Raw genomic sequence first — 27382 nt, forward strand, 5'->3', positions numbered from 1 at the left:
AGTTTTGCAAATGCCTTTCTTTTCAGCTGTGAGAAGATTGTCAGCTCACAGATGTCCCCAGGGACTGGAACTGTTTAATTTTCAGGCTTTCTGCTGGAAGGCTGAAAATTCAGTCAGTGAAAAAGGCACAGGAAGGGAAGATGATGTTCTCACAATGATGGAGCAGAAATGTGTTGGCTCTCATGTTTAAAACTTTTCTTTAGCAATCACCAAAACCTCTCTGCACATGACAATATCTGTTTATATGTTTACAGACTTTAGATAGAATCATTCTCCTTTTGCCACTACCAGGTCTTTTTCTGGTTTTGTTTATATGGAAACAACAAATTTAATCATTCTGACAGCCTGGGGGTATTTGAAGGCTGGTGCTCATGGCTTAAGTCTGCATTAGCAAAGAGTGTGGCCAAATAGGAGCAGATCAGTGGCATCCAGCAGTTGGAATTAATACTCTGTGTCAATACCATGACAATTTAAGCATTTAAATTTTCCTTCAGAAAATCTCTGTCAGGTCCTATAGACTTCCTGTAGCAGGGAGAACATCTAGCATACCTGGAATATATATATATATATTTGTGTGGTTTGGACACAATTTATGTTGTGTATCATGAGACAAGAGGAAGAGAAATGGGATTTTGCTTTAAAAGTGTGGCTAAAATATAGATGCAGCCATTTAGTGGCATTAACAGCATCACTAGCAGAGCAATGGCTGTTTCCTGCACATTGCTACAAATTACAGCCATTTTTTGATACCCTAAATTATATCCCAGATTCAATGACAGTGGCTTAAACCTTCGGGGATTTTTTCCAGGTTTAAGTGCCTGCCATTGCAGCACCATTTCTCTTCTTAAGAGCTTCCCTTTCCCAGCACCAGCTCTCAGTGAATTCAAGAAGTAATATGTCAGTGGTTGGCAGTGGAAGTAGCACTGAATAAGGCATAGGCACAGAATTCTAGCTTCAATTTGAACTTTTCAGCTTCTGTTGACATCACTGCTTAAAAATGTGGACTTTGGTTTTGGTGTGGGTTTTTTTAGTTGGTTGGTTGTGTTTTTCAAGGGAGGACAGTAAAGTGTTTGCTTCCTAAACTTATGTGCCTCTGGCCATGTCTTTCCTGCAGTGGTTGAATTCAAAAATATGTTGAAATTGGGAAAAAGAACTGACTTTGAGGTATGACAAAGTGAGAATTTGTGGAAAATTAATATATGGGCATTCTAGTCACTGGCTATTAACAGAGCCATTTTATTTTTGTTTTATCAGCATCTGGTACATTTAGTGTTGTGAAATTGTCATATTTAAGCCTTGCTGACAACTCAGCCACTCAATCCCTCTCCCCTCATGGGATGTGGGAGGGAATCAAAGGAGCAAAGTGAGAAAACTTGTGAGTTGAAAGACAGTTTAATAGGGAAAACAAAAGCCATGCACAAGGGAAACAAAGCCAGGAATTGATTCCCTACTCCTCATCAGCATGAGGTGTTCAGCCATCCCCAGGAAAGGTGGGATGGAAAATCCCTTTGGCCAAACTGGGTCAGCTGTCCCAGATGTGTCCCCTCCCAAATCCTTGGCACTCTGTGAGCTCTGCTCAGCACTAAAAAATAAAAACTTTGTTGAATTGTCAGCACTGATTTCAGCTCAAATCCAAAAGCCCCATAGCAGCTACTGTGGAGAAAATTAATCCTACCCCAGCCAAAAGCAGCATTAGAAATAGATTGTCTTTTTTATGCCAGTGGGCTGCTTGTGACAGGTGCTGAATTAACAGCACAAGAAACCAAAATCCTCTCTTTTTTACCAACAAAACAAATTCAGCAAGAGTGTGAGGAGAACAAGCTCCCCCCACACTGCTTGAGCCTCAACCCTGACCTGAGAGCAAACCTCTGAGGGAAAAGGCATTTGTTAAATTTCTTTTCCAATTAATTTGACAGCTCTGCTGAGACTCCTTACAAAAGTACTAATTCATGCAAATTGCAGTGGTGGACCTGTGTCATCAGGGAGCTGGGCTGAGCTCTCTGAAACACCACACAGGCACCAGGCAGCATTTTGATTAGAAGGTGACACTGGATTTGGAGCCTATTCTGCATTAATTTCCTCACAGGGACAGCAACAGGCTCCTGCATGTGCTAACAGAGGTGGGAAGTTGCAAAAGAATATTCAGCCTCAGTAAATGCATCCCTGAGAGAAAATTTATGCCTTTTTTATGTCTGATTTAACTGTTTTGGGATATGTGCATTGACACACTGGGAGAGATGTGCCATGGATTGCTCAAAATAAAAAAACAAAAGCCAAAACAAAACAAAGGCCCAAATCTGTTAGAGAGCAAGATACAATCTATAGTCCAATATATAAATCAATTGCTTTCATCAGACATGCTATAGAAAGAATAAGAGCATTTTCCAGTGGATGAATGACAGTGTAGAAACAGAGATGGGTATGATCAAAGGATCAGATGATACTCCTGTAAAAGCTGATTGAAAAGTTTGTGTTTGTTCATCACAGAGATGATAAGCTTGTGATAGATCTGTGTAAGATGAGGAATGGCATTGAGAGGACACAGCAGGAGCAGCTGGTCTTCCTGTCATGTAATAAAAAGCAAGGGTACATTGATTTGGAGAAAAAAGTAACAAATTTCAAGGTAAATTGAAGGAAAGATGAATTTTTGTGCTTCACATCAACTACCTAGACTGGAGCAGAATGCATTGAGACCAGTAATTTGCAGAAACACCCCAAATATTGCATAGTCTACATGAAAGACAGTACAATGATGATTAACATAATTATCTTTGTTAAAATAATAAATTAGAGTTATCTCTAACCCTATATTTCCAGGTTTTGAAATAGGGTTTTGAAATTTGGGTTATAGGTGTAAGGGAGAAATAATTAGGGATGGCAAATGGTGATTCCTTCTTAGCATTGTTCTTGCACTTCCATAACATCAGATGTGGGATGGGTTCTAGGTAAATGCCAGCACTAGATGCCATCTGCATGGAAATCAATTTCTTCTTCTTTATTTCTAGTACCTTTCCTGTTTGAATTTGTTCATCTGGCCTGCTTTGGGCACAGGGAAATCCCAAAAACATCCCCAGGCTAGGACAGTTGCTTTTTTACCCATGGGCTAATTCTAGCCTGCAAGGATCACCAGGCACTATCTTGCTTTTTCTGCTGGGCTGGAGGGGAAACACCAAATAAGCCTGTGGGGCAGGGGCTGCCAGGTCTGTTTGCTTTACTCTGGGGGGTTTGTTTGCTCTTGTTTTGATTTTTTTAGAGTTCTGACACAGAGGGGAGAGGTTGAGCAAAGACTAAACCTGAGCATTGCCACAGTTATTCCTTTGTGGCACTCTGAATTTGATTTTTTTTTTAAATTTAAAATTTACTGTTTGAAGCTATCACAATACTATTTAGTTTGCCTTTGAGGAATTTGCAAGTTCAGCTCAGGGAAAAAACATTTCTTTGTCTTTTCTCCATTTAAAATTCTTTGTGTGTGTATTTGTACAACCTTCTCTTTTTTACTGTTCAAGTTGGTTCTGGTGGATTTTTCTCTGGTATTTCTTTAATTTAGATTTGAAATTACAGTGCTTCTTGAGTTAGCAAGTCATTTTTCATCTCTCTGCAAATTTTATAGAGAGCAAAACATGAAATTGCTTTGTTTGATGAAATGATAATATATCTCGGTGTGTCCAAGCTTTGAGTTAGGAAATCCTTGTTTAGGGCAAGCAAAAGCTGGGCTTATTAAATTCCTGGTTTAAATACCTGTGCAAGAGATATATATACATATATATATATTTATATATAAATATATAAATACTGGCTGCAGAGAAGCCTCAATGCCTCCCACATTTTAAAGCCAGGTGCCCACAGGTGAGACTCTCTTTGCTGTGAGGCTGCTCTGCCCTTGGCATTGCACTTTGAGCACTGCTCAAAGCAATCCTGGCTGAAATGAACTACAAAAAAAGAGATGCAGGAGTCCTGCAGGGCACAAGGTGCAGCTATTACAGTCTGTGGCTGAAAGGTGCAGTGTTGTCCCCTCAGGACAATGGTATCTCTTATGTACATATAATTAATATGTCTGCCAGAAACAGTTATTAAAGAAAGAACAGGAATTGTTCCTGCTGAATGGCTTGACCTGGGAGTAAAGCCAATTTAAGAAGCATCTGATTAAAATATGCCAAGGTCACAGATCACTATAAAATATGAAGCTGGCAGTTAAAAACCAGAAATTTACTCATGAGGAAGATTAAATACTACTGATTTTGTTTTTTCTTTTTTTTTTTTTGTGCTAGCAGAAACTTTCAGATGTAAAAAATGAGAAGTGCTTATTCTGAAGAGTGCTTTTCTAGAGATATTTCAGTGTGACATTGCACTGAATCCCTGCCCCACGAGTGTCTCATGGATGGTGTAAGAATACAAATACTAAGAACATTTGTAAGATTTTATTTCTTCAACAGGCAGAATGGAATCCTGCAGGCAATGAGACAAAGTCCATACCCTTCCCTCTTTCTGGAGATAGTCTTACAGTACTTACAGGGGCTGCAGGACCTGAATGCTAAAATCCTCCTGTTTACTAACAGATTTATGGTTTAATTTAAAATTAATTCCAATTTAAATTAATAATTTAACCCTTCATTAGGAGCATGTTTTTATCTCAGGCAGATTAGGCAAGCTGAGGCAAAATTCACTTTGCTGTAGAGAAGACAATCACATTCCTTTAATCACTAGCTCCCACAGACTGTTAGATGCATTTATTTTCCTCTCACTGAATTAACTTTCCCTGCTCTCTGTCTCTGAGGCACTCATCAGTTAGAGATTAAGGAAGTTCATTTTCATACAGGATCAAGGACAGCCAGAGTCCTGAAATTCTTACTGACAGGTGACTCAATAAAGTCATCCTGGCATCACCCTAAATAAAAGAGACTGAAATCAGAATAAATGCAGTTTTAAAATGCTGCAGTTGGGAATTACCACAGGTGTCACCAGAGCCAACAGACTTGAGGAGATCTTCCTAAAAAATGCAAAACCAGCCAGCCTTGCTGCTCAGTTTATATCACACATGTAGAAACACCCCAAGTTTCCTTTACTCACTTTTAGTGTGCTAACAGTTTTTTCTTCCTGGCCCATTGCATCTACTTCCTCCTGCATTGTTCCCTGTTGGGAAGGAAAGAAAAAAATCTTAGTTTTTGGAAATTGTTGAGAAAAAGCAATTGCTGTTCACAGCTGGTTTCCATGCTAAAATTAGAGATTTTGTGAAGACTTCCTATGCTAATTCCTATGATTTTTTTCAACCTAAACTTGTCTCAAAAAGCCAAACCTTCATCTATAAGTACATGTAATTCAAATTGAAATTCAATTCTGAAAGAAAAATTAATGCATTTTGAAGCAACAACTTTAATTTTTCTCTCTTATGTATAAGAATTTTTTTTAAAAAATATTAGGAAAGGAATAATTATAATAAGTACATCTGCAATATTTCTCATTGGCACCTCCAGTTCTGAGCTTCAGTTTCAAGTGTAAATGCTTTTTTTTTTTTTTTTTTCTTTTTTTTTTTCTTTTGGGCTGCAGTTGTGAATAACCTTAAATTGGTCTGACAGCCAAAGACAGAAAGTGCAAGACAGCCTGAGGGGAAGACTTGAGACTGGGATGCCCTTGCCAGGGCATATTGGGACAGCAGGAATCTGACTGGCTCACCCCTCACTCTGACCATCACCACCTTTTCTTAAATGAGGTCCATTTATTCATTTAGAGTTTTCAGGGGAAAACTTCAAATGAGTTTTCCCCTGAGGGATGGAAGGGACATTGATTAATAGAGCAATTTCTCTTCTTCACCTCTCTGAATCTGTCTCCTTCTAAAGCAAGCTTGCTTACTTACATTAAATTCATTGTTTTATTTAAATCCTGGTGGTAGGGTCTTTCTTTTTGGTCATTACATTAAACTAGTGTATATATTTATAAAATTATTTTACTGTATAGAATCATAAATACATCGTCTTGTGTGTGACTGCCCATAAATGCATAAGTGTCCCTTCAAGCTGGTTGAGCAAAACCATCAGAATTTCATATCTGGTTGCAAGTTTCCATGAGAAGTTTTGATGGAAGTTCTCTCTACTAATTAGACATGTGAAGTGTGATATTTATTCCTTATTGTGTTTGCTCAGTTGTTATTGCTGGTAGGAATGGGATTGGCATCATTTCTTTTCTGCCAGGCTCTTGTCTCAGGCTGGGACCAGAGGCAGTAAAATCACTGGAGGCTCCTCTGCCAGCCAGAGGACCACCAAAGGGCTTGCTTGAGGAAACACCTCAAAAAATAAAAAAACCCAAACCAGACCCAGTTGTTTCCTGCTGTTTCCTTCTAGTTTATTCTTCCTTTATTTCTTCAAGTGAAATGGGAACCCCCAAACCCCCTTGGCAGGCTTTGAGGAGAGGGGAACTCCAGAAGTTCCAGCTGGCCAGGCTGTGCCAGGTCTGGCTGGTCCATGCTGGTCTCACAGGGTCATTTTTAGCAATTCTGCTGTAACAGATTGTTTGTTGGGCCCATGATTCAGAGGCTCTGGATTGCTTCCTCAGGGCTTCTAGGAGAAAACTTGCCCATCTAAAGACTTTGCTAACCCTCAAAAAGTCTTTCTTATACAGGTCATGCAAGTTCCTGATATTATCAGCAGCAGGTCATTAACATGATCATCCAAAAATGGAAGAGATCTTTTTCTGTTCAGGTTGTTTTCTTGGTTTTGGCTTGCTTTCTCCTGACCTGATGGACTGAAGAGATGTAGTTTCCAATCAGTGTGCCCTTGTAAGAAAATGTTAGCAGCAGAGAGAGGATAAAGTTAGTTTCTTATGCAGGATAGGGCCAATATTTTGGTAAATTAAGCGGAAGAGAATAAAAAGGAGTGAAGTTCTCAAAATGAAGCATAGAAAGTGTTTCTTCTTAGTGATGTTTTCCAGGCAAAATTAATGCAAATCCAAGCTGATGCATGAACTCCATTCTACCAAGACGATTTATTTCTGTCAGCTCTTATTACGAGAAAAATCTGTCATTTTAGACCATAAACGTCTGCAGGCTGTGATCCACATGTGGGTGGGTTCCAGAGCAGCAGTCACATGTGAGAACCAAGATGCGCATGGGAATTTAAAGCTCTGTCCCTGTTGCCTTGCAGCCTGTCGAGCTGGGTTCTACAAAGCCTCCGCTGGCAACGTCAAGTGTGCCAAATGCCCCCCCCACAGCTCCACCTCCGAAGATGCATCTCTGAACTGCAGGTGTGAAAAGAATTACTTTCGCTCTGAGAAAGACCCTCCATCCATGGCTTGCACCAGTGAGTAGCATCATTGTGCTCGGGGCTCTCATTCTGCTGCTCCATCTGTGCCTGCCCGGCTCGCTCGCTCGCTGCCTCTGCACTCAGCCATCCACTCCCTGTCCCTTTCCTGAGTGTTGCACAGGCTGCTGGAAATCCGTGGGCTGGGTTTGTGGTTTTGGTTTCTCCTTCTTGTACACTGTCAGAGAGAAGGAGAAATAGGGTTTTTATATTGCTGCCGGTTCTGTGATCTCTCAATCCTGAACTGCACCAGAGAGGCTCTCTGTTCATGAGGAAACATGGTTCTTGTTAGCCTAGTGAAGTATTTCAGGAGTCTCCACAGGAAACAACCAGAAAAAAACCTCATTCCCTGATTTCCCTGCTGTTCCCTTTCCCAGGACCACCGTCTGCCCCGAGGAACGTGATCTCTAACATCAACGAGACCTCGGTCATCCTGGACTGGAGCTGGCCGCTGGACACGGGGGGCAGGAAGGACGTGGCTTTCAACATCGTCTGCAAGAAATGCAGCGGCGGCGGCGGCGCCTGCGAGCCCTGCAGCGACCAGGTGCGCTTCCTGCCGCGCCAGAGGGGCCTCGGCAACACCTCGGTGACCGTGGTGGATCTGCTGGCCCACACCAACTACACCTTCGAGATCGACGCCATCAACGGCGTCTCCGAGCTCAGCCCGCTCGCCAGGCAGTTCGCCGCCGTCAGCATCACCACTAACCAGGCTGGTGAGTGTGCCTGCCCCCGCCTCTCGGGGCTTGCTCTGCTGGGGCTCTGTGTCCCTGTGCTGGGGAAAAGCTTGGCTTCAATATTCCTCTTGCGGTGCGGGCGGGCGTGGCGTACAGACACGATACATTTCAGAAGGTTAATAGCTCGTTTATCGCAGCAGTATGATGTCTTTTGTGCTCTCTACAGAGTTTACACTTTGTTCATTGGTTACAATAGATCAACGTAGCTTTGATTGGTGTAAAACCATCCCCACCTCTGTATTTCACAAGACTTTTCTAAAAATCCTTTTCCTGGCTGCAGGTTTTCACTCCCGCTCCTTCTCCTCCTTCTCCTCCTTCTCCTCCTTCTCCTTCTCCTTCTCCTTCTCCTTCTCCTTCTCCTTCTCCTTCTCCTTCTCCTTCTCCTTCTCCTTCTCCTTCTCCTTCTCCTTCTCCTTCTCCTTCTCCTTCTCCTTCTCCTTCTCCTTCTCCTTCTCCTTCTCCTTCTCCTTCTCTTCTCCTCCTTCTCCTTCTCCTCCTCCTCCTCCTCCTCCTCCTCCTCCTCTTCTCCTTCCCCTTCCCCTTCTTCTCTTCTTGGTCTCCAAGCCAATGGCTTTGATAAGATTCCTTTCTGAAATAATCCTTACTCATTAACCCTCTCTGGCTCACAGGCCAGCTGTGATCCCCTCCACATATTCCTATAAAAGTAAAAGCAGAAACAAGCCCTGTGTGTGTTTCTGTCAAAGAACCTGGCAGCATGACTGTTATGATTAACTCCCAGTTCCCAGTTAATAGTCTCTAATAGCAGGCTCACATGATTCCTTAGCCAGAATGTGTTTTATTAATAAAACCAGATTTTAATAAAACACTCATTTCAATAATGTCCAACATAAATTACTGTAGTAATCTTAGTGATTAATTTTGATTAAATAGAAGTGAAAGAAGGCTTTGATGTTAGATGCATAAAAAGCTAACATTAAATTAGAGAGGTTTAAAACACAGCTTCTTTTTTTTTCCCCCTCCTTTACATGTTGTCTCACCAACTGTGAATTATTGCCAACACGATGTGGAGCTGAATGCTGGATTAGATGGTGGTGTCACAGCTGATGGGGTACAAAAGGGCTGCTCTCCCTCTGTGGAGACTGAGGCACTGCATGAGCAGGGCACAGTGCCCTGGCTGCTGGAGCAGAGCCCTTGTCACCCCTGCACAGCTCTGCCATTGGACATGGCTCCATTTATCTGAGAGCTGTGCAAATCTACACTCTTCCCTGGCACTTGGTTGGTGTAAAATTTTTAGGAGCAGTGTTTGCCAGTGAAGAGAGAGACTGGATGCTGAGATTTCTGTGGTTGTTCTCCATGCACAGGATGCTTTGTTACAGAAAACATGCATGTGCTCAGAAAGCCTCCCACGGCCTCCCATCCCACACCATGTCCCCAAAATGCCTCCAGTTCTGTCCTCCTGAAAGCACAGACAAATTAACACTGTTCTAAGCAGGCATCCTCCTGGTGGGCTGTGTTACTGCAATGTTTTTCACTGTAGAGGATCTAAGTTTTGTCCTTAAACCACAGATGAGCTGTAGTGGGAGCATAAAAATGTGAGAATGGGCTATTTGCTGACCCCAGTCACTGCCTGTCCCAGTGCTCTGGGGGGCTGTCCCACTGTGCAGTAGGCAGGCAGAGGTGAATCTGCACAGCTCAGCTCTGCAACCTGCATTTTATGTCCATTCAGTCTGTTACTGCTACAGTTCATTGTTTTGGGTTTTAGGATCGGTGACTCAGAGCATCCTTGTTGAGTTGCCCTTTTTTTCTGTTTCCTCCCTCAGAGGTGTTGCCTTTCAGCCTGTTCATCACCACAACAGTTAGAAATCACCTGAGGACAGTCCAAAAAACAGACTGTCCAGGATCAGGGCAGTCCTTTCTCTGCAGTGTGCTTCCCTTGGGCCCAGAGCTGCTGCCTTTGCACTGCAAGGTGGATTTTGGTTTTGTTGTGGAACACACAGTGCATGGGATGTGGCAAACTCAAAGCATTTCTGGCAATAGCAGCTCTGTGCACTGTAACCCACTGTCATTATTTTCTATTTTATGCATAACCCATTTTTTCTTTAAGTACATTTAGGTGGGTTAGTACAGGTTTAATTGTGCTGCCTCTTGATCATGCCATTTGGTTTACTGTACTAAAATTCCCTTAGAAGCTCTGCACGTTGTTAAAATTAGACCTTAAGTGTGTATATAAGCAGTCTCTTAAATTATAATTATGGAAATATAATTTGTCTTGCATTCCCTCACTGGTCAGATCACATAAAGGGATGTACCAGAAGCACATTTTTACCTCTGTAAGGTCTAGAATGCTGTCCCAAGAGAGCTTTTCTGCAGCTTTATCCTTAATTTCCATGTACCATATCCAAAGAGGTCTGGGCTGCCATGAGGGATCACAAATCCAGGTTAGACCAGAGGGGAAGGGTAAGCAGAAGGAGCAGAGTGAAAACCCTGTAGAGGGTAGATGGGAACAAGAGGGTCAAGTCTATGACCCTCTTTTTGCAACAACATTTTCCTGGCAGCTGCTCCACATCAATCTGGATATTCTGTCTCAAAACACCAACTCTGCATGTGTGTCTTCCTGAACTCTTACCCCTTCCATTATTTCTGATGATTCAGTGTTCATGCTTCCAGCAGAATTATTATTAACATCAAAGTTTAGTGAAAATAATTCAATTTTCTCTATAGTCCCAATCTACTCGTGCCAATCCCCAAATATTTTCTTTTTTTTTTTGCCCTAATACCTCAGTTCTTTATTGCATTGATGGTAAAATAGATTGTTTTCTTTTGATCACTACCAGCACACTGTTACAGCTTTAAATGGAGTTTAATTCTTAAGGACTTAAGGCCTTTTAACCCAAGATCTCAACAGTGCAGCTGCAAAAGATGGTAGTAGCTAAATTCAGCTACACTAGGGCAAGGTCAGCAGTGAACCAGTTCCAAAGAGTTTTGTGCTGTCACATACCCTGGCATCAGCAGAGGTAACATAGAAGGCATTTTGTGGCCTAAATTTTGCCTAGAAATTTCAGTGTTTTCCTAATAACTGTAGGAAGTGATTATTCTTCTCAGTTGAGAGCCTAATAGTTCCTAACCCTGAGTTTTGGCCTCTCCAGTTGTGCACCTGTGAAATTTTGATTCCTTTTTCTGTCAGGGATTTTTCCTAGAGGAAGCTTAGGGAGCAACCACCCCTGCATCCAAACTGAAGCATGTTATGCAAAGCTGCATTATAAATAATAACAAAAGCCCAGATCTACCTTATATCACCTCAAGCTTCCCTAGACAAGCAGTAGTTTGATTATCTGGGGTTTCTTTCTTTTATCTTTTATACTCCTAAAAGCCAGAAAGCAGAACAGGCCATGTAACTTGTTTAATCATCTTGCTTAATCATTGAACTCAGGTATGAAAAGCCAGTTTGTTTAAGAATATAACCAATAAGGAGTTTTTACAAGAAGCCAGGATGAAAATTATTTTAAAAGAAATAACCCTGAGAACAAAAGTAACCACTAGATAAACCAGGATCCTTAGGAGTGTAGAAGGGCAGACATGACTGGTTTGCAGTATCTTGATCTCCCTGTGCCATTAAAAATTCCAAGCCATATGTTAATTTCAGCTTGGAGGGATAAACATTTACAGTGGAGAAAGAATCAGTCCACTTTTCACTCCTGTTTTAAGTAGAGACTTCTGTGGCTCCTTGGAAGGCTTGTTAAACCCTCCTCAGAACCAAAATTTTATTTGCCTGAAATCTCAGGCTTCAAGGGAGCTGGTTCAGCCTCAAGCTTTGTTTCAGTGTATGCATTTGATTATTTGCAGGTACTTTGATGCTATTTCTGTGGTCAGCCCCCACTGCACTGTCTTCAGCAGCTCACAAATGATGTGTGATGCTCCCTGTTTAAATAAAATCCATATTTAGAGAGGCCTGTGTGCACTTTACAACCTATATCCCAAGGCAAGTCCCTTAAGTAGATCTGTCTTCTAAGAGAGACAATTTGAGAGAGGCACAGATGTTTGGGGGATGATATATTTCTTTCTTTCCCTATGGCCCTTATAAAAAGGACAAGAAGATAGACTTATTAAAAGTGAGCTAATGACATGATGTAGGGAGTCTCTGGTTCACTGACTGTTATTACAGCTGTGCCCCATTAGGTACTGAATACCTAGGACATGCTTGTTTTCCTGAATGACATTTATCTTTTGAGTTTCAAACATTCCTGGCATAAATAAAGATTTTACGCTCTTCAAATGTGTTTTACAGTTCAGCCCAGAGGCTATTCAAGGATCATTTTAACTCAATAAAACTCCTTTAGGGATATAAAAGGGAAGTGTTTTAACAATGTCACTCCATGCATAGCCTGTTACTAGCTGGAGATGTTCTGCCTCCAAAGGCTTTGATCCCCTTTCCCCTGGAGAGCCAAGGAAGATCCAAAGTCAGGGGCACACCTTGCTCAGCCCTTGTGTGAGCTCTCCTGACCTGGCAGGAAGCTCCCAGCTGAACTCTGTGGCTCTGAGCTTTTCTCTTTCAGAGCTTTTAGTTGGTTTTCCCACAGATCATGGCAATATTTGGTTCAGCAGTCAGATAATGGTTTTCTCTGCTTGTTTCTGTTAGTCTTATTTAATGTCTTAGTTTGGTACAAGAATAAAAATGAAGAAGTGTAGGTGAGCAGGATGTTCAGTCCTCTGCTAATAATAAACCTTAGACTTCTGTCTCTGTTATCTGTGCTGCCATTCTCAGTAAGCACTGAGGGAAATTGTGCTCCTCTTGATTGTAAACAGAGCTATCAATTTGCTTTTTGAAGCAATTCCCTCTAGGCAATTTGCAAGCTGGGGACAGATGGGAAAAATTGTTTCTTTAGGTTTGGGGACTATTCCTGCAATGGGAATTATGAATTTTTGCTTCCACAACAAAAAGAATCTTCTTTTTAGCATTCCTTTTAGTAAACTATATCTCTATGTATATTAAAAAATATTTTATATGAAACAAAAATATTAAATCATTTCCAAATCCAAAAGCGTGTGGAAGATGTCAGCACCTTTCAAGTCTTTTCTCTTAGAGGTTCTTTTTCCTGATGAACCTCCACAAAAGCAAGTGCTCCAAATGTCAGGGCAAGAATTTTGAGAAATGTTGTTTCTTTTCATAGTGTGTTCTGACCAGGTGGAACTGACAGAGCAGTTTAGGAGCTCTTGGTGATTGCTTAAAAGGAGAGAACATATTTTGTATCATAAGTTACTTATTTGAGGGTGGTTGTCTTCTCCAATTTTGAATAATGGCTTTTTCAGAGATAGTTCCTAAGTGTATTCTTACACTGGGCATGGGATTTCTCTGGTGGAGAAAATAATCAAATTATCACAGAAAGGAAATGCCTTCTCAGCACCTGAATGTTGATGTTGTGAGCATGGTGAATAACTTCTTCTTTCTGAGCACTTCACACCAGGAAACGTGAGGCTCTAAAATCCTCTGAGGTAATGTAACAAAGGGGTAGGGTAGGCAAAGAAAAACAGTTTATTTAAACTGATAGGGTCTTAACACATTCAGTGAAAAATATGAACTATTGCAAAGCTCCCACCATCAGCACCTCAACAGAGAGCAGAAAGAATAACATTTGTGTTGTGAGTACCTTTGGGATGAATCCTTATGAAAGCACATCCAGCATTTGTCTCCTCTCTGAAATAACAGCTGGGAATGCCACAGCACCATAATTTTCAGTTTCTGAAGCGAGTAGTGCCTTGTGCAGCCTGATCCTCCCCAAATGGACATGGCATTTCCATGACTTATTATACATGTGTTAAACACATGAGGAAATCAAATGCTTTCTTTGCTCAGGGGAAAGCATTTGCTATCTCTTTTAATAAAAGGAGGGAGAAGCAAGAGCACGATTGCACTACACTTAATGACGTTTTCTTCTAATTTAGAATTTATTTGTAAAAGTGAGAAATGATCTCTGATACTCACTTGTCCAGTGACAGCTGCTGCCCAGGAGGTTGCCTTTCCCTGCACTTGAGAGGGAAATCAAGCAGCTGCCTTTTGCTGTAATTCCTGCTGAAGCTGCTTGTTCCCCCTTTCCAGTTCCCTGCAGTCTTTCTTCCACAGCACCTGTGAAATGCCTGCAGCCACTCTGGAGTCTGTAACCACAGGCTGGAGCCTTTCACAGATGCATTTGGGCACTTGTGCCATAATGCAGGCAGTCATCTATTAGAACAGCCATGAACAAAACAGGTTGGTGTTTTTTTGGTTTTAGTTTTTTTCTTTTTTTGGTGGGAGAAACGTGCCCAGCTTTATTTCATCCAATGGCAGCCTGCTTGTTCTTGCCTTTGAAGTTTTGTCCTATTTCTTCCCTTCCACATTTTGATGTGTGCAAAAGTGATCTTGATAGCCCTTCTTCCAGAAACTGGGAGCCCCTTCTTTATGATGGAATCCTACCAGGATCCAGCCTGGGGTTGGTGTGGGGTTTTTTTGCTGGGGTGGGATGATGCCTGGTGGGAGGCAGGTCACCTTCAGGCTGATGGTCACCCAGTGATGGCACAGAATCAGGTGGCATTTTACAGCCCAGGTCATCAAAATAGATTGAGCCTGCTCCAGCTCAAGGAGGTTCCAAGGACAAGCAGAGCTTTCACAGATTTCATGTCAATGTGATCACATCATGGAGCTGTGACATCATTGTTCTGATTTGCAAATCAGTACTTGGGGACTCTTCCAAATTGAATAGTGGAATTGATGGGTAAACCCAAAGATAAAAGGCTGGTTCTAAAAAAAACCCCGTATTTTGGGTGGTTTTGCATGAAGCAAAATGTGTGTGTGGAGCATTGGGAGCAGTGCCAGACCCAGGATCCATGGTAAGTTCTCTCTGTCCTGACTGTGGATGTGTCCCAGAGAAACTGCCTCCAAGTGAGAGATCAGTTTGTTCATTCCAACACTGGTATTTCTACTCTGGATTGTTATGATAGTTTTGTGGTTTGGATGCTGGTCCTCTAAGACTGGCAGATTTAGGTTTGAGTCCCAGTGGATCCTACTGTCAGAGAATGCAGATTTAATTTTCAGGTTATGATCTTTATTTACTGCTCTTGTTCCACGTTACCTCCTGGGGCCGTCACAGACATAAAAGCAAATTTATAGGTTATATCAGATTACAGTATTATGATTAGATAATAAAAGCATCAGTTTTCCAAAGAAAGAAAAAGTAACAAGCTTTCCTTTTGTTCAGCAGGGCAGAAGTTGAAAATTAAGTAATACAGTCAATTCTGCTTGGTCACCATCTTTCAGTATAGTTTGAAATATCCCAGGCAAAGCATATTTTACTCTTGTTTGCAAGCAAAAGCTGGAAGTGAGCTGTGAGTCATTTTAGAATTAAATCCTTTCCTAAAATTTAATTTGTGACCTAGAAACCTAAGCCAGGAACAATAGGACTCTAAATGTTTCAGCAGTTGTACACATGTGCCTTCCCAGAGTTAATACTGAGTTCTCCCTGTCACAGGACAGGGAATTTTCTTTCAGTGCATTTATACATCTGTAAGCCAGTCACATATGAAAACAATAACCAAGGAATAAGGAAAAAGTCAATAAGGAAATTTATATATAGCTGCTATTAAACTGGAGGAAAACAAATCATCTGTTGGGGTCACTTTCAGTGGGAAATCAATTTGAGCAGAGTTTTATTGTCGTCTCTGCAGATCCTTCAGGTTATTTGCTTGCACCTTTAATAGTCCTGGCTGAGGAGGTTTTTACACTTGAGCCTAAGCTCCTGAATCATTGTGTTTGTTACCTTTTCAACATCCACATTCCCAGTTGTCACAAATGCTACCTAACAACACCAAGAGCTCCAAGTACATTTCCCCTCTTAACTCCAGGGAGTTTTCAAGGTTCCTGTTAAGTGCTTAAAGCAGTCAGGCTGCAGTGCCAGACAGATTCTAACCATGGGATGTGCAAAAATGCCTCTCTGTGCTTTGCATGGGGCTGCTGAGACTAAAACTCTTCACATATCCCTAAAGTTAGTTATAAAAACACAACTCTTATTCAAGTGAAGAAGTTGGCTACTAATAAATTAATCAAAATATCAATAAAAATGTAAATACCTAGAGGCATATGAGACATGGGGTTAATTAAAAAATCACTGAAACATCTTCTTAGTCTGGAAAAGTACTCTTCCTAAGTTTTACCTTTGAATGCAAGTTTTCTAAATGGTGAGCTAATTTAACCTTTGAATTCCTGTTGATACTTTTTGTATAGTTTTTAAAATTTCAATTAATCCTAACAAGCTTCCTAATGTCTCATTATGTGCTAACCCAGAGTGCAAACTTTGGTTTGTCAGTGAGAGCTGCAGATTTAAGATGGAAATTTAATTTTTCATTTTCAATTTAAGATAGAAAAATAATGGAAATTCGATGAAAAATGGCTGTTCTAAATATCATGTATTTCTATTCCTTTTTGTATCCTAATTTTGAATTTTATCTCATCCTATCATGTTTATTTAATTATCTGCCAGAAACTTTTGATTCTCTCTTCTTCATTTGGAAGACTGAAGTCTAAGCATTCTTGCACATGGTGATGCCTTCACTCTTAAATATTTTATAATGTCAACTGCTTTTACTTCAGTTTTTCTCTTTGCTGGATATTCAGACACTTCTAATTAAATAGTAAAATACCATAACTGAGCTGCTCTGATGTTACAAAACAGAAATTAATGCTAACTTCTGGTTTTGACAGTATTTTGAATGGATCTTATTAAGTTTTACATTGTATTCTGGGGATGTGTACAAAAACAAATTAATTAAGTTGTCCAAATATCAAGTTATTTCTCCAAACTACACTCCAGCCCTGAGTTGGGGCCATCCTCAGGTTACCTTAACCCTTGCTGTATCCTAAATTCATTGGCTGCAGTAGATTTAAGCCTAAACTTGGAAATTATCTGAACAAGGTATTTTCTTTAACTGGATTCAAGACTTCCAACACTTTTCAATCCCACCTATCAGGCATAGCAAAAACCCCCAAAACCAATGCATTAAAATGCCTGAGCAGTGGGATGCTGGCTCATCCACACTCTGATGTCTCATTTCTGAGCAGCTCTGGGAACCCTAGGGATTAGGGAAGGTATATGAATGTTTTATAATGTTATTGATAACTGCAGAGCAGATGTTTTCTAATAAACTGCTGTGAGATAAGTTACTGGTAGCATCTGCAGGGATGTGTGCAAATGAGCTCAAAATAATTAATACTGTGTTAGAAGAAAGCTTTTTTTTTTTTAAAGTTGAGCTGTATTGGAGCATGCATGATTGTTTCAGCCTGCCCTGAGAATCTGTTAGAGCAAAATTACCATAATTTATTAGGGGAAAAGCCATTTCTGTTAATCATATATTAATTATTCATAAAATCAGTATTAATTTTACCTTAATGGGAAGTGTTACCAGCTGGGTACTGGGCCTGACAATTTATTTATGTACAAAAAAAAAAAAAAAAAGGAAAAAAAGAGAGATAAATAACTAGACTTAAAAAGAAGACATAAAAATGACTTAGGAGAGCATAAAAGCAGCATGTATGGATATATGGGTGGCTGCAGCAGGGAAATTCAGCCTGCTAAGCACTTTGTGTTTTGGCTCTGCCACTGGTTTGTGGAATTCAAGTGGAATTGCTGAAGGGTTTTTGTTGCACACAAATCCTGCCTACTTCTCCCAAATTGATTTTAGGAATTTAAATTCAGGATAAATTCCTCCTGTTGGAAGGAAAAAAAAATAAAATTGCCAGTATTTAATCTTTTGTGAACCGTGTGAAAATGCTGTTCAGAGGATGTGTTCAGCCTGGAATGAACATGACAAAGTGGATCATCCACTCTGTTAAAGGAGGATTTCAATACTTAGATTATGACTTGGGATTTAAGAGTATATTTTGCTGCAAGTTTAGCAAAATCAAAAGCAGAATGAATTTTCAAAAACTTATTTTAATGAAAACCTTTCTTTTTCTTTAATTTTCTTCTTTTTTTTTCTTTTTTCCCCTTTTTTTCTTTCTCCTGACTATTGGAAGTTCTTTTGCAAAAATAAAAACCCAAACAGAAAGGGCATTGGCTGAAGCTGAATGCCTGTAAAGTGCAGCTACTTTTATATGAACAATAAAAGCTTCAGAGGATTCAGCTGATACTAAATTGTTGAGATCAGCTCTAGAGCCTTTTTATTAGGATAGCAAATGTTGAACTTATAAACAGATTTTATTTACATGTTAAGATAAAAGGCTGTTCATTAGTAAAAGGGGTTTCTTGTTTTAAATGACAGTTACAACCTTCAGTGTGTGATCTGTAAAATATAATCTGATGAATTTTGGCCAAAGCCATGGAAGAGAAGCATTTGGAGTGGGAAGTCAACCCAAAAGAAACAAAACAAAATAATTCTAAAAAATTGCACAGCTTTCAGGGAGTCTAGGAAATCCAGACCTGGTCTTGGAACAGCTTATGGATCTGGGTGGTCTAAAACTGAACCAATGTTCAAGAATCCTAAGTAATTATGATTTTTTATGGGTGTGTTTAACATTAATATTATTTCCAAGTTGTGGGTGGTGGGTGAACCTGTGGTATGCAATCAGCTGTCGTGCCTAACCCTGACCAATGCACATAAAAAATTACATTATTTTTCAGTTTAGATTTTTCCTTTTCATCCATTTTCATTTTCAAAGAAATGTGGTGAAAGCAAAGTGTGTATGGGAGCAATTTTCATCTGGAGAATTTACCAAATCACGATGCCAAAGGGGCTGACCTGTGCTGATGGTTATTGTGATGGTTTTTTCCAGCCATGAGTACCAGGAGCTCCTTGTGCTCAATGCATCTCAGCAGCCTTTTGGAGCTCCTTTATTCACTGCATCCCAGCAGCCTTTTTGGCTTTCCTATCAAAATGTTGTCAGAGTTCTGGTAATGGTAATACCTCAACATTTATAACAAACAGGTAGCTCTGCTGAATATATTGCATTGCTTACACTGCAGCAGCAGATCAAAACCAGCTGCTGCCTTGCCACCAGTGCTCCAGCAGAGGAGAAAAATCTCAGAAAATCTCATTTTCCCTGAGGCTGGAGTGCTCCAAGGCAGGAGGAGCAGGGCTGCAATTCAGCTTTGCTCGGGAGCGGGTTCGATGGAAACCGCCAAGAACTCAACAGAGACAAACCCAGCTTGATTCTCTCAATGGAGACAAACCCAGCTTGCTTCTCTCAACTGAGATAAACCCAGCTTGCTTCTCTCAATGGAGATAAACCCAGCTTTCTTCTCTCCTCCCTCCTCCCCCACCCCCTCTGCAGCTCCATCCCCCATCACGGTCATAAGGAAGGACAGGACGTCCAGGAACAGCGTGTCCCTCTCCTGGCAGGAGCCTGAGCATCCCAACGGGATCATCCTGGACTACGAGGTCAAATACTATGAAAAGGTGGGAAGGTCAAAGGGGAGGGGTTTGTCTCAGCAATGCCCTGGTGAAATGGTTGCATCTTGCCTGTGTTAAGGATTCAGAAACACTCAGGTTCCTTCAGTCTCACCAAGTGTTGGAACTGCTCGATTTTTGGTAAGGAGAGCATCAGGAAACACAAAGTGAAACCATTGTGTTGTCTACCAAGCTCATCCCCACAGCACAAAATAGTGCAGTCAATATGTAATTCATTTATTTTCTCATTTTCTTGACTAAAACTTTCTTATTATGCTGTTCTATCCTGCTGTCAGTGTTCATACACTTACCCACGTGCTGGTGGCACTTCCCTGTGGCACCAGCATCTTTTAGATGAAAATTATTGGAAAATGTTGGCTGGCTTATTGGGTTGGTTTGCACTGTGCAAGTTCTTTCTATTAACAGAATCCTTCATAAATTGTAAGCAAATGACTGCAAATGAAAGAAAATCTACCTTCTGCTTTTTATTGACATTTGCTTTTATTTACAACTGTTTATTTAGGCATCTTACAGAGATCTATATTTAGCAAAGAAAAGTCTTTGTAATAGAATGTTTTTAGGAGGTCTTACTGGTAGAATTGAAAAGACCATAAATTGCCATGGAGATTGAGAAATATGGTATTTTTCAGTAGATCTACTGATAGTTCTGTTTGATATATTGCTCCTGGATTTTCAAAGTTAACAAACTTTGAAAAACATGCCAGAATTCTGGTTTAGTTGAGCATTTGCTAACAGTCTTCATATCTAAAAATCAGGCTTAGATTTCATACATACCAGAGAAGATGTTGTGATAATATCCTCTAAGAAATGCTGTTAAAAATACTCCATGAGTATTCAGTTAATTTTTAGCAATTTTTTGTCATGGAACTTTGGAGTGGGACAGTGTTGGTAGTTCATACTTGATTTTCATATGAAGAGGATCAGAAGGCTGGAAGCTGAAAAGATTTCTCCCAAATTTATATAATCTGATTTTGGGAAGAGTTTTTTTTTTTGGTGAGCACTTGAACCTTCAAAGACCTTGGTAAAAATCTAAACATGCCTCATGCTAGTGATAATGGGAGAAAAAGAAATCATCCAAAACATTTCAACTCAGTCTCACTTAATGGAGCAGCATCTGTGGACTTCTACATTGGGTTTGTTTTTTTTAATTTCAACTGGGACAGGAACAATTTCTGTCATCCCCAGGAAAGCAGGGCTCCATCACATCTATCAGGGACTTGGGAAGACAAATGCCATCACTCCTCTTCCTTCTTCTTCATGTGGGATGGGATGGGATGGGATGGGATGGGATGGGATGGGATGGGATGGGATGGGATGGGATGGGATGGGATGGGATGGGATGGGATGGGATGGGATGGGATGGGATGGGATGGGATGGGATGGGATGGGATGGGATGGGATGGATGGGATGTCTGTGTGCTCAGCTGGAATCAGCTGTCCTGGCTGTGGCACCTCCCAAATCCTTGTTCACCCCCAGCCTCCCCTTTGGAAAAGTGTGAGAGACCTTCACATTGCTCAGCAATAACAAAAATATCTCTGTGTTATCAAATTTGTCTGTTTTAAGTGCAATTCCCAAAGCCAAAGAAAATTAATTCTTCCCCAGCCAAAACCAGCACAGGTGATCTCTGGGGTTTCACTTGCCCCAAAGGGAGAGATTTCTTTTCCCTGCTGTGCTCATTCAGTTAATTTTAATTAAATCACCAATACATTTTATTTGTGTTGGTTTGGGATGTTTTGATCATCTTTCTACACTGAAATTGGGGTTTTCTGTTCAAGAAAATTGCCATCCAGTGCTGTTTTCTGCACAAACACACAACTCCTGTTCCCACCACTCTCAGGGAGCAATTGGTTGTCATAAGACAGCTTTATAAGACAACCCACAGTATTAGGAGGCTGTTCTTGCACATGTGTTTCTCCCCTTTGAAGTCTGTGATCAAGAGTTCATATGCACCAGACAGTTTTCTTAAACCAGGGAGCCAAGTGCTTGACAATGGGAGCCAGACCATTTAGAGCACAAGGCTTTTAAAAAGCCAACCTTCTGGCACCAGTGTTTTTAATGTGTGTTCTGCAGGCCCTTGGGGAGTCAGAAGCCTGTTCCTCAGGGTTTATGAGAGGAAAAAAAATTCTAAAAGGCAAATCTGTTGTCAGGAGACTTGAATCTATGTATTTTTAAGCTTTGGAAATTATAATAGGTTCAAAACTAATTTTCTGATAGAATTACCTGGGGCCGGAGCAGCTCATGCAGAATTGTTGCTCTTCATTTCTCCACTTTTGGAAAATGCTGCTTTTCAGTTGGGATCTCTAAGCATGCTTCCTTCCCTTCTTTTTTAAAAGGAGAGGTTTCTTTTCACACTGGTCCAGCCCATTTGATATTCTGCTTCAGAAATCATCTTGGTTGTGCTCATCAGAAAATACACTGCTGTTAAGTGGAAATAAACCCTTCAGAGTTAGCAAATCTGGGTATTTCTCCTGACAAGTCCTACCTGATTGCTGGTAGATGATTTAGGTTGAGCCATCCTTTCTCATCCTGCTTGTTTTCAGTTGATGTGTCTTTTGTCATCTCTTAGAAATTAAAAAGCAGAGCATTAACAGAGCAATGCAGGTCAGCCCAATTCTGTCATACATCTTGTTCATGACATTATTTTGCTAAGCTGGTCTTAAAGTATTTAGGATATTACAAGAGATTTGGAATAAAAAAATGCAATGTCATGTATCTAAATTATAATATCTTGTATTTTTTTTTCCCTCATGCATTATTGTCATAAAATGTGTGAAATATATTCAGTTTCTCGAGGGTAGTTAATTAACCTGCTCATTTGGGTTTTTTCACCAGTAATTGCCTTTGTGTAGCCAAAAGAGCAGAGCTTTGTATGTGTCTAAAGAAATTAGTAGCTACAGCTTTAGGAAACTATTTTAACTCTTTGGAATTAATCAGAATGAGCTGGGGTGGAAGGGACCATTAAGGTTTTACAACCCCCTGCTATAGGCAGGGAAAATTTCCATAATTTCCACTATCCCAGGTTGTCCAATGCCCCATCCAGCCAGGCTTTGAGCACTTCATACCATGATGAACTGAGTGGTGGTTTTTTAGAAGCAGTGTTTGGAATAGAATTGTATTTTTTGCAAAAAAAATATTTTACAACTTTATTATAAAGCCCCAGTGAATATTTATTCAAAACATTTTAAAAAAATCTTATTTCAAAGGGAGACCATATGGAATTTTTAGGCATTTATTTTATGGTAAGATGTAACATTTTATGCTAAGTTAATGGTACAAAATGACACCTCAGTTTAGTTCATCCATATAATGCTGAATTTTAAGTGTCTCAGCCATCAAAGTGCATAAACAACAAACCCATTTTTTTTCCTTTGCACAAGCCCTGTTCTTTGTTTCCTCCTTGTCCTTGCTCACATTATCATGTTCTCTTGAAGGAGTGTCTTGTCATGTGAAGGAACAGGAAAAAACCATCTCTTCAATACCACTCATAAACTATTAATTGTTGCAGCTTGCAATTAAGTCACATGCATTTTATTAAGATGGAGTCTTCTGCAAACAATGAGTGAAATTCAGCTGCAGGCTCATGTTGCTAAAATAGATTTGCTTTTGCCATCATAGGGATTATGAGTTACAGCCAACACAGAGCTCTGCACTTTGAGGCTGAAAAAGTGCATTATATTTAAATGCATTTTGTTGCTTTTAAACTCTTATTGTTCTGGCTGTAAATGCAGGTAGGCCATGAATATTCCACAAGACTTGCAGGAAATGTCATATCCATAAAGAGTTCACTTCTGGCAATAAGGGAAGCAGTGTCAGGACTGTGGCCTCATCCCAGAAATGTGTAGTCAGGTTTTGGCCTCTCAAGTGCACATAGAGCTGATGGAAAAAATATTTTTTCTTCTATGATATAAGCATTTTCTGTGCTTTTCTGGAAAAGGGCAAAACATTCACCCTTATTTGTACCACCACTATCAATTTTAAATGTCTCCAAAATATGGTTTTTGTAAAACAAAGCATAAAATTATAAAATGTCACTTGCAAATGAGACACTGACAGTAGAAGGATTTGCTTCCCAGCAAAGATTGTGTCTGCTAAACTATGTAGAAATATTCAGGAAGAAATTGCTCTGTGCATCTAAGTTCAATTTTATCCTCAATGTTTGGTTAAAGTTCTGCTTGGCAAGGACTGACTCTCCTTTTTGTGTATTCCCTCTGCTTATGGCAGCTACATTGCTCTATCTGTGAAATTTTGCTTTATCCCCAGGAAAGATAAACTTGGGTTTTTATGTGGTGTTGCACTGATTTGATTACTAGTAACATAAAAAATGAGTTAGAAAATATGTGTGTAAAAAGCTTCCCATAAACTGAGATACCATGACATCCTCCATACCATTGTTTTAAAGGTTTATTTTCCAAGTTCCAATGTGGATTATTAACAGACAGGGCCATGACTGTATTTTCCCTTGCACATAAGTATCTGCAGCAGAAGGAAATGTTTGCATTTCATAAAAGCAGCCTGAAGCCAGATCAAAATGAATGTCCAGTCATAGCATACACAAAAGATGTTGTGTTTTGAAGACAAGATTATTATGTCTTTGAAATTAAAATAGTTGCCTACATCCAGCTGAATGACAAGATAAGGAAAGCCTGCAAATTTCAATGCTAGGCTTTTGTTAGCTGAAAAATAAATAATTTTACACAAGACTGTTAGCTCTTTAGTGTCCTCTTGTAAATTTGCTGCCCTGAATTTAGAACAGAGAACTTTTTAGAGAAGTATTGAGAAACTCTGAGGAGGTCCAACGCTGATTTCCTTTTTATTTTTACTGTGCAAAGAAAATGGGCCATGGTCAACATTTTTACAGTCATTCTTTGAAGACTGGGTCCAGCTCACCCTATGTGAGGTTTGGATTCTGGATGGTAAATTTTAGGTACAGGCTTAGCTGGGTTTTTTTTGTTTCTTTTTTTGGCTTTCTTTTTTCCTTTCACTGTGATTTCTCACGAGCGTAATGTTGAATATTACGTGGAGATTCTGGCAATTCCCCTAACTGTAGTATATAAATATTTCTGTTTCTCCATATCAAAGGCTGCCAAGAGCAGGGCACTTAGGCTTTCTCTAGCACCAAAGTGAGCAGTTTCTAATGTTCACCTACTAACCCAGAGTATCCTGACTCTGTTCCTGCAGACAGCACGGCAGAGCAAACACGCTCCAACAGCTCCAGCCGCTTGAACTTTACACCTGGAGGTGAAATGAGTGTGCTGGGTGTTTTCCAAGCCCTGTGCTCGTGCACTGGCACTCCAGTGCTGTCAGAGCTGAGATCTCAGCCCCTCACAGTAATGCAGTGCCATAAAAAGTGCTGAGGATTAGGTGAGATGCTCTGCATCCGACGTGCGCTCGCCGGGCTCTGCCTCCAGCCCCTGGAAATTCAATGGCTGCAGTGTTCTGCACAGGGTTCAAAGCAAAAGGACATCACATGAAATCCCCACCACCTCCAGAATCAAAAAAAATGTTCATGGTGGGGAACCTAAACAATTGAGATTCTCACAGTTTCCCACATGTGTGGCTGCTGGCCAAGAGGTTTTTTTTTGGTTTTTTTTTTCCTGAGACAGTTCCAGCTGCCATATTTAGGAAGCCAAAAATGCTCTTTTGGTACAAGATGGCTTTAGTAAAATAAGCAGTACCTCAAGCTCCAAATGCATGCTTAAATGTTGAGATTATGTGCTTACAGTGGGACTGAGACATACTTTTATCAGAATTAGCTTTTTACACAGTGTGAAGTGTATCCAAACTTACCAAATTACAAACCAGCCCTCCTCTTATTTTATATAAAAAACATTATGTCAGACATAGGTCACTCTTAAGCAGAGAGGGGTTATGAACATAGTCCAGAACTGAGTTCAGTGTGGTTTTGTCCAAATGAGGATGGACACAACTATCTCATAGTTTTTATAGCACAATAGAAAACCAGCTAAATCTGCCTTTTTGCTGAGCTGAGGAGCCCGAGTGGAGTTTCCCTTCTGACTATTATAAAGGTAACCACTGTCTTGTAAAATGTGAGGCAGTAAAATCTGCATCCTGCAACAGCTCTGCAGGGCCCTAAAATGTCTAAGTTGGCCTGTTAGAACTTCCAGTTCAGTGCAGTAGGCAAATCTGATTTATGTTTTTTTAAATAATCTTTTAATAATTTTCTTGTTGTATTACGGACCACAGACAAAATGATGCAAGAACATTTAATAAAGCATCATAAACTCAGCATGTCTGGGATTCTATTTACAGCACAGCACCACAGCAAATCTGATGATTTAAGACATCTTGTTAAAAGATGATTGAAAATGAATGTTTGTACCAGCATTTGTTAGGCTGTAAATACTCAAAATACTCCAGTCCTCTCCAGGACGTTTGTAGCAATTTAGTACCAGCCACTCTTCTTTCTTTTTTAGGGTGTGGTTTTAATCTGATAATGTTTTTTTTTTTCAAAAGCAGGAGCAAGAGACAAGCTATACCATTCTGAGAGCCAGAGGCACCAACGTGACCATCAGTGGGCTCAAGCCTGACACCACCTACGTGTTCCAGATCCGCGCCCGCACCGCAGCCGGATACGGCACCAGCAGCCGCAAGTTCGAGTTTGAGACCAGCCCAGACTGTATGTCCTTGTCCAGATGCATTGTGCTGACATCCTGCCAGCTCCTGGCTGCTCTGAATGCCTGCCTTCCTGTTCTAGCTGAGGAAATGTGTCTCGTAGCTGTTTGTGATGTGGCTTTCTTGGTAGCATTGTTGTGGGACTTGGTGTTTTATCGTTAAACTTGGAACAGGTTGTAAAGAGTGTCCCAGAGCTATCATAGGTGGGGTTTTCTTCCATTCCCCACCCTAATTCTACCCCTGGCTAGAAATGATGCCTTGCTAGACCATGGCTCTTGCTGGGGGAGGAAGTGTGATAGAAAAAACAAACAGTGGTGTCAAGCCAAACCTTTCACCATGATTCTGTGGACATTTGAGATGCATTATGTATTTCATCCCCACTTCTTCCTTCTCCACCTCAGCTGTTATTCTGAAAGGCAAAGAAACTTTATGTTTAAAAGAAAGAGTTACAAATTGCTGTTACACTCCCTTGGAACTTTGGCATTCTAGTTGAAACTAGAACTCAGAATAGGACAATTACAGCCAGGTGGAAAAAATCAGTTGCAGAGATAAAAAATTAACAATTTAGAGGTTAATGAGCTTTCTCTGCAAAGTAATGTTACCAAAAGAAGGGGGAAATGAAAAAATAGAAATGTAATGAGTGATGCCCATCTGAAAAATAAGCATACATAATTACACAGGTGACCAACAAATGGCATAAGTCTGTTGCTGTGTTACCCAGTTACCATGACTTAATTCTGCTGTGCTCAGGAGTCTCTGCTGGAAACTGGTGCTCACCCCAGAGGTCTAAATTCATCCTGTCCCTTTGTAACAGTGTGAAGTTTCATACTTAGGGACCATAGGAAGGTACCAAAATAAGGCAGAACACAGCCCTTATTTTCCCTGTAGACATCTGTGCTGTGTGCCCTGGCTTTCCACAACCTTCATGTGGATTTTGTCAGGATTAACTGGGAAACTTAGCTCCTAAAAGCACTTTCCATCACACAGAAGGGGAAGTGGAGGTGATGGTTGTGGGATTTCCTGCCTAGGAAATATTCCTTACTGAGCATGACATTAAGTTTGTATGGCACACATGACATGTGTGTTTGTATTTATTTATATGTTTATGTAGCTGCATCAGTTTTCCAGCAGTTGCCACCATTAGCAAGAGTAAAAATTGAGAGTGGCAGAAACAACTTTGGTAAATTGGCATATATGGCTGGAGTTCTCTTGGATTTATTTGTTTGATGAAAAATTATGTCCTGGATTAAATATCTGCCAGGAGATGAAATGCTATATAATGATATCTGTCCCCTATGTGCATGTAAATTCTGATGTCATCCATGAGATGTATG

At 40.4% G+C, this 27382-nt stretch overlaps 1 protein-coding gene across 2 annotated transcripts in view; it reads left to right on the plus strand.

The window, feature by feature from the left end:
* EPHA3 (EPH receptor A3) overlaps positions 1-27382 on the plus strand; it is a 168185-nt gene that overhangs the window by 101315 nt on the left and 39488 nt on the right. The window contains exons 4-7 of one of the 2 annotated variants that reach the window (XM_079321373.1): positions 7134-7289; positions 7667-8002; positions 19278-19402; positions 25890-26052. In XM_079321373.1, the coding sequence (XP_079177499.1) occupies positions 7134-7289; positions 7667-8002; positions 19278-19402; positions 25890-26052 (780 nt within the window). The remainder of the gene's footprint in view (positions 1-7133; positions 7290-7666; positions 8003-19277; positions 19403-25889; positions 26053-27382) is intronic. The other variant, XM_079321374.1, reaches the window with a different exon arrangement.

The sequence above is a fragment of the Erithacus rubecula genome (genome assembly GCF_903797595.1).
Source record: "Erithacus rubecula genome assembly, chromosome: 1".
In the NCBI taxonomy this organism is placed as follows: Eukaryota; Metazoa; Chordata; class Aves; order Passeriformes; family Muscicapidae; genus Erithacus; species Erithacus rubecula.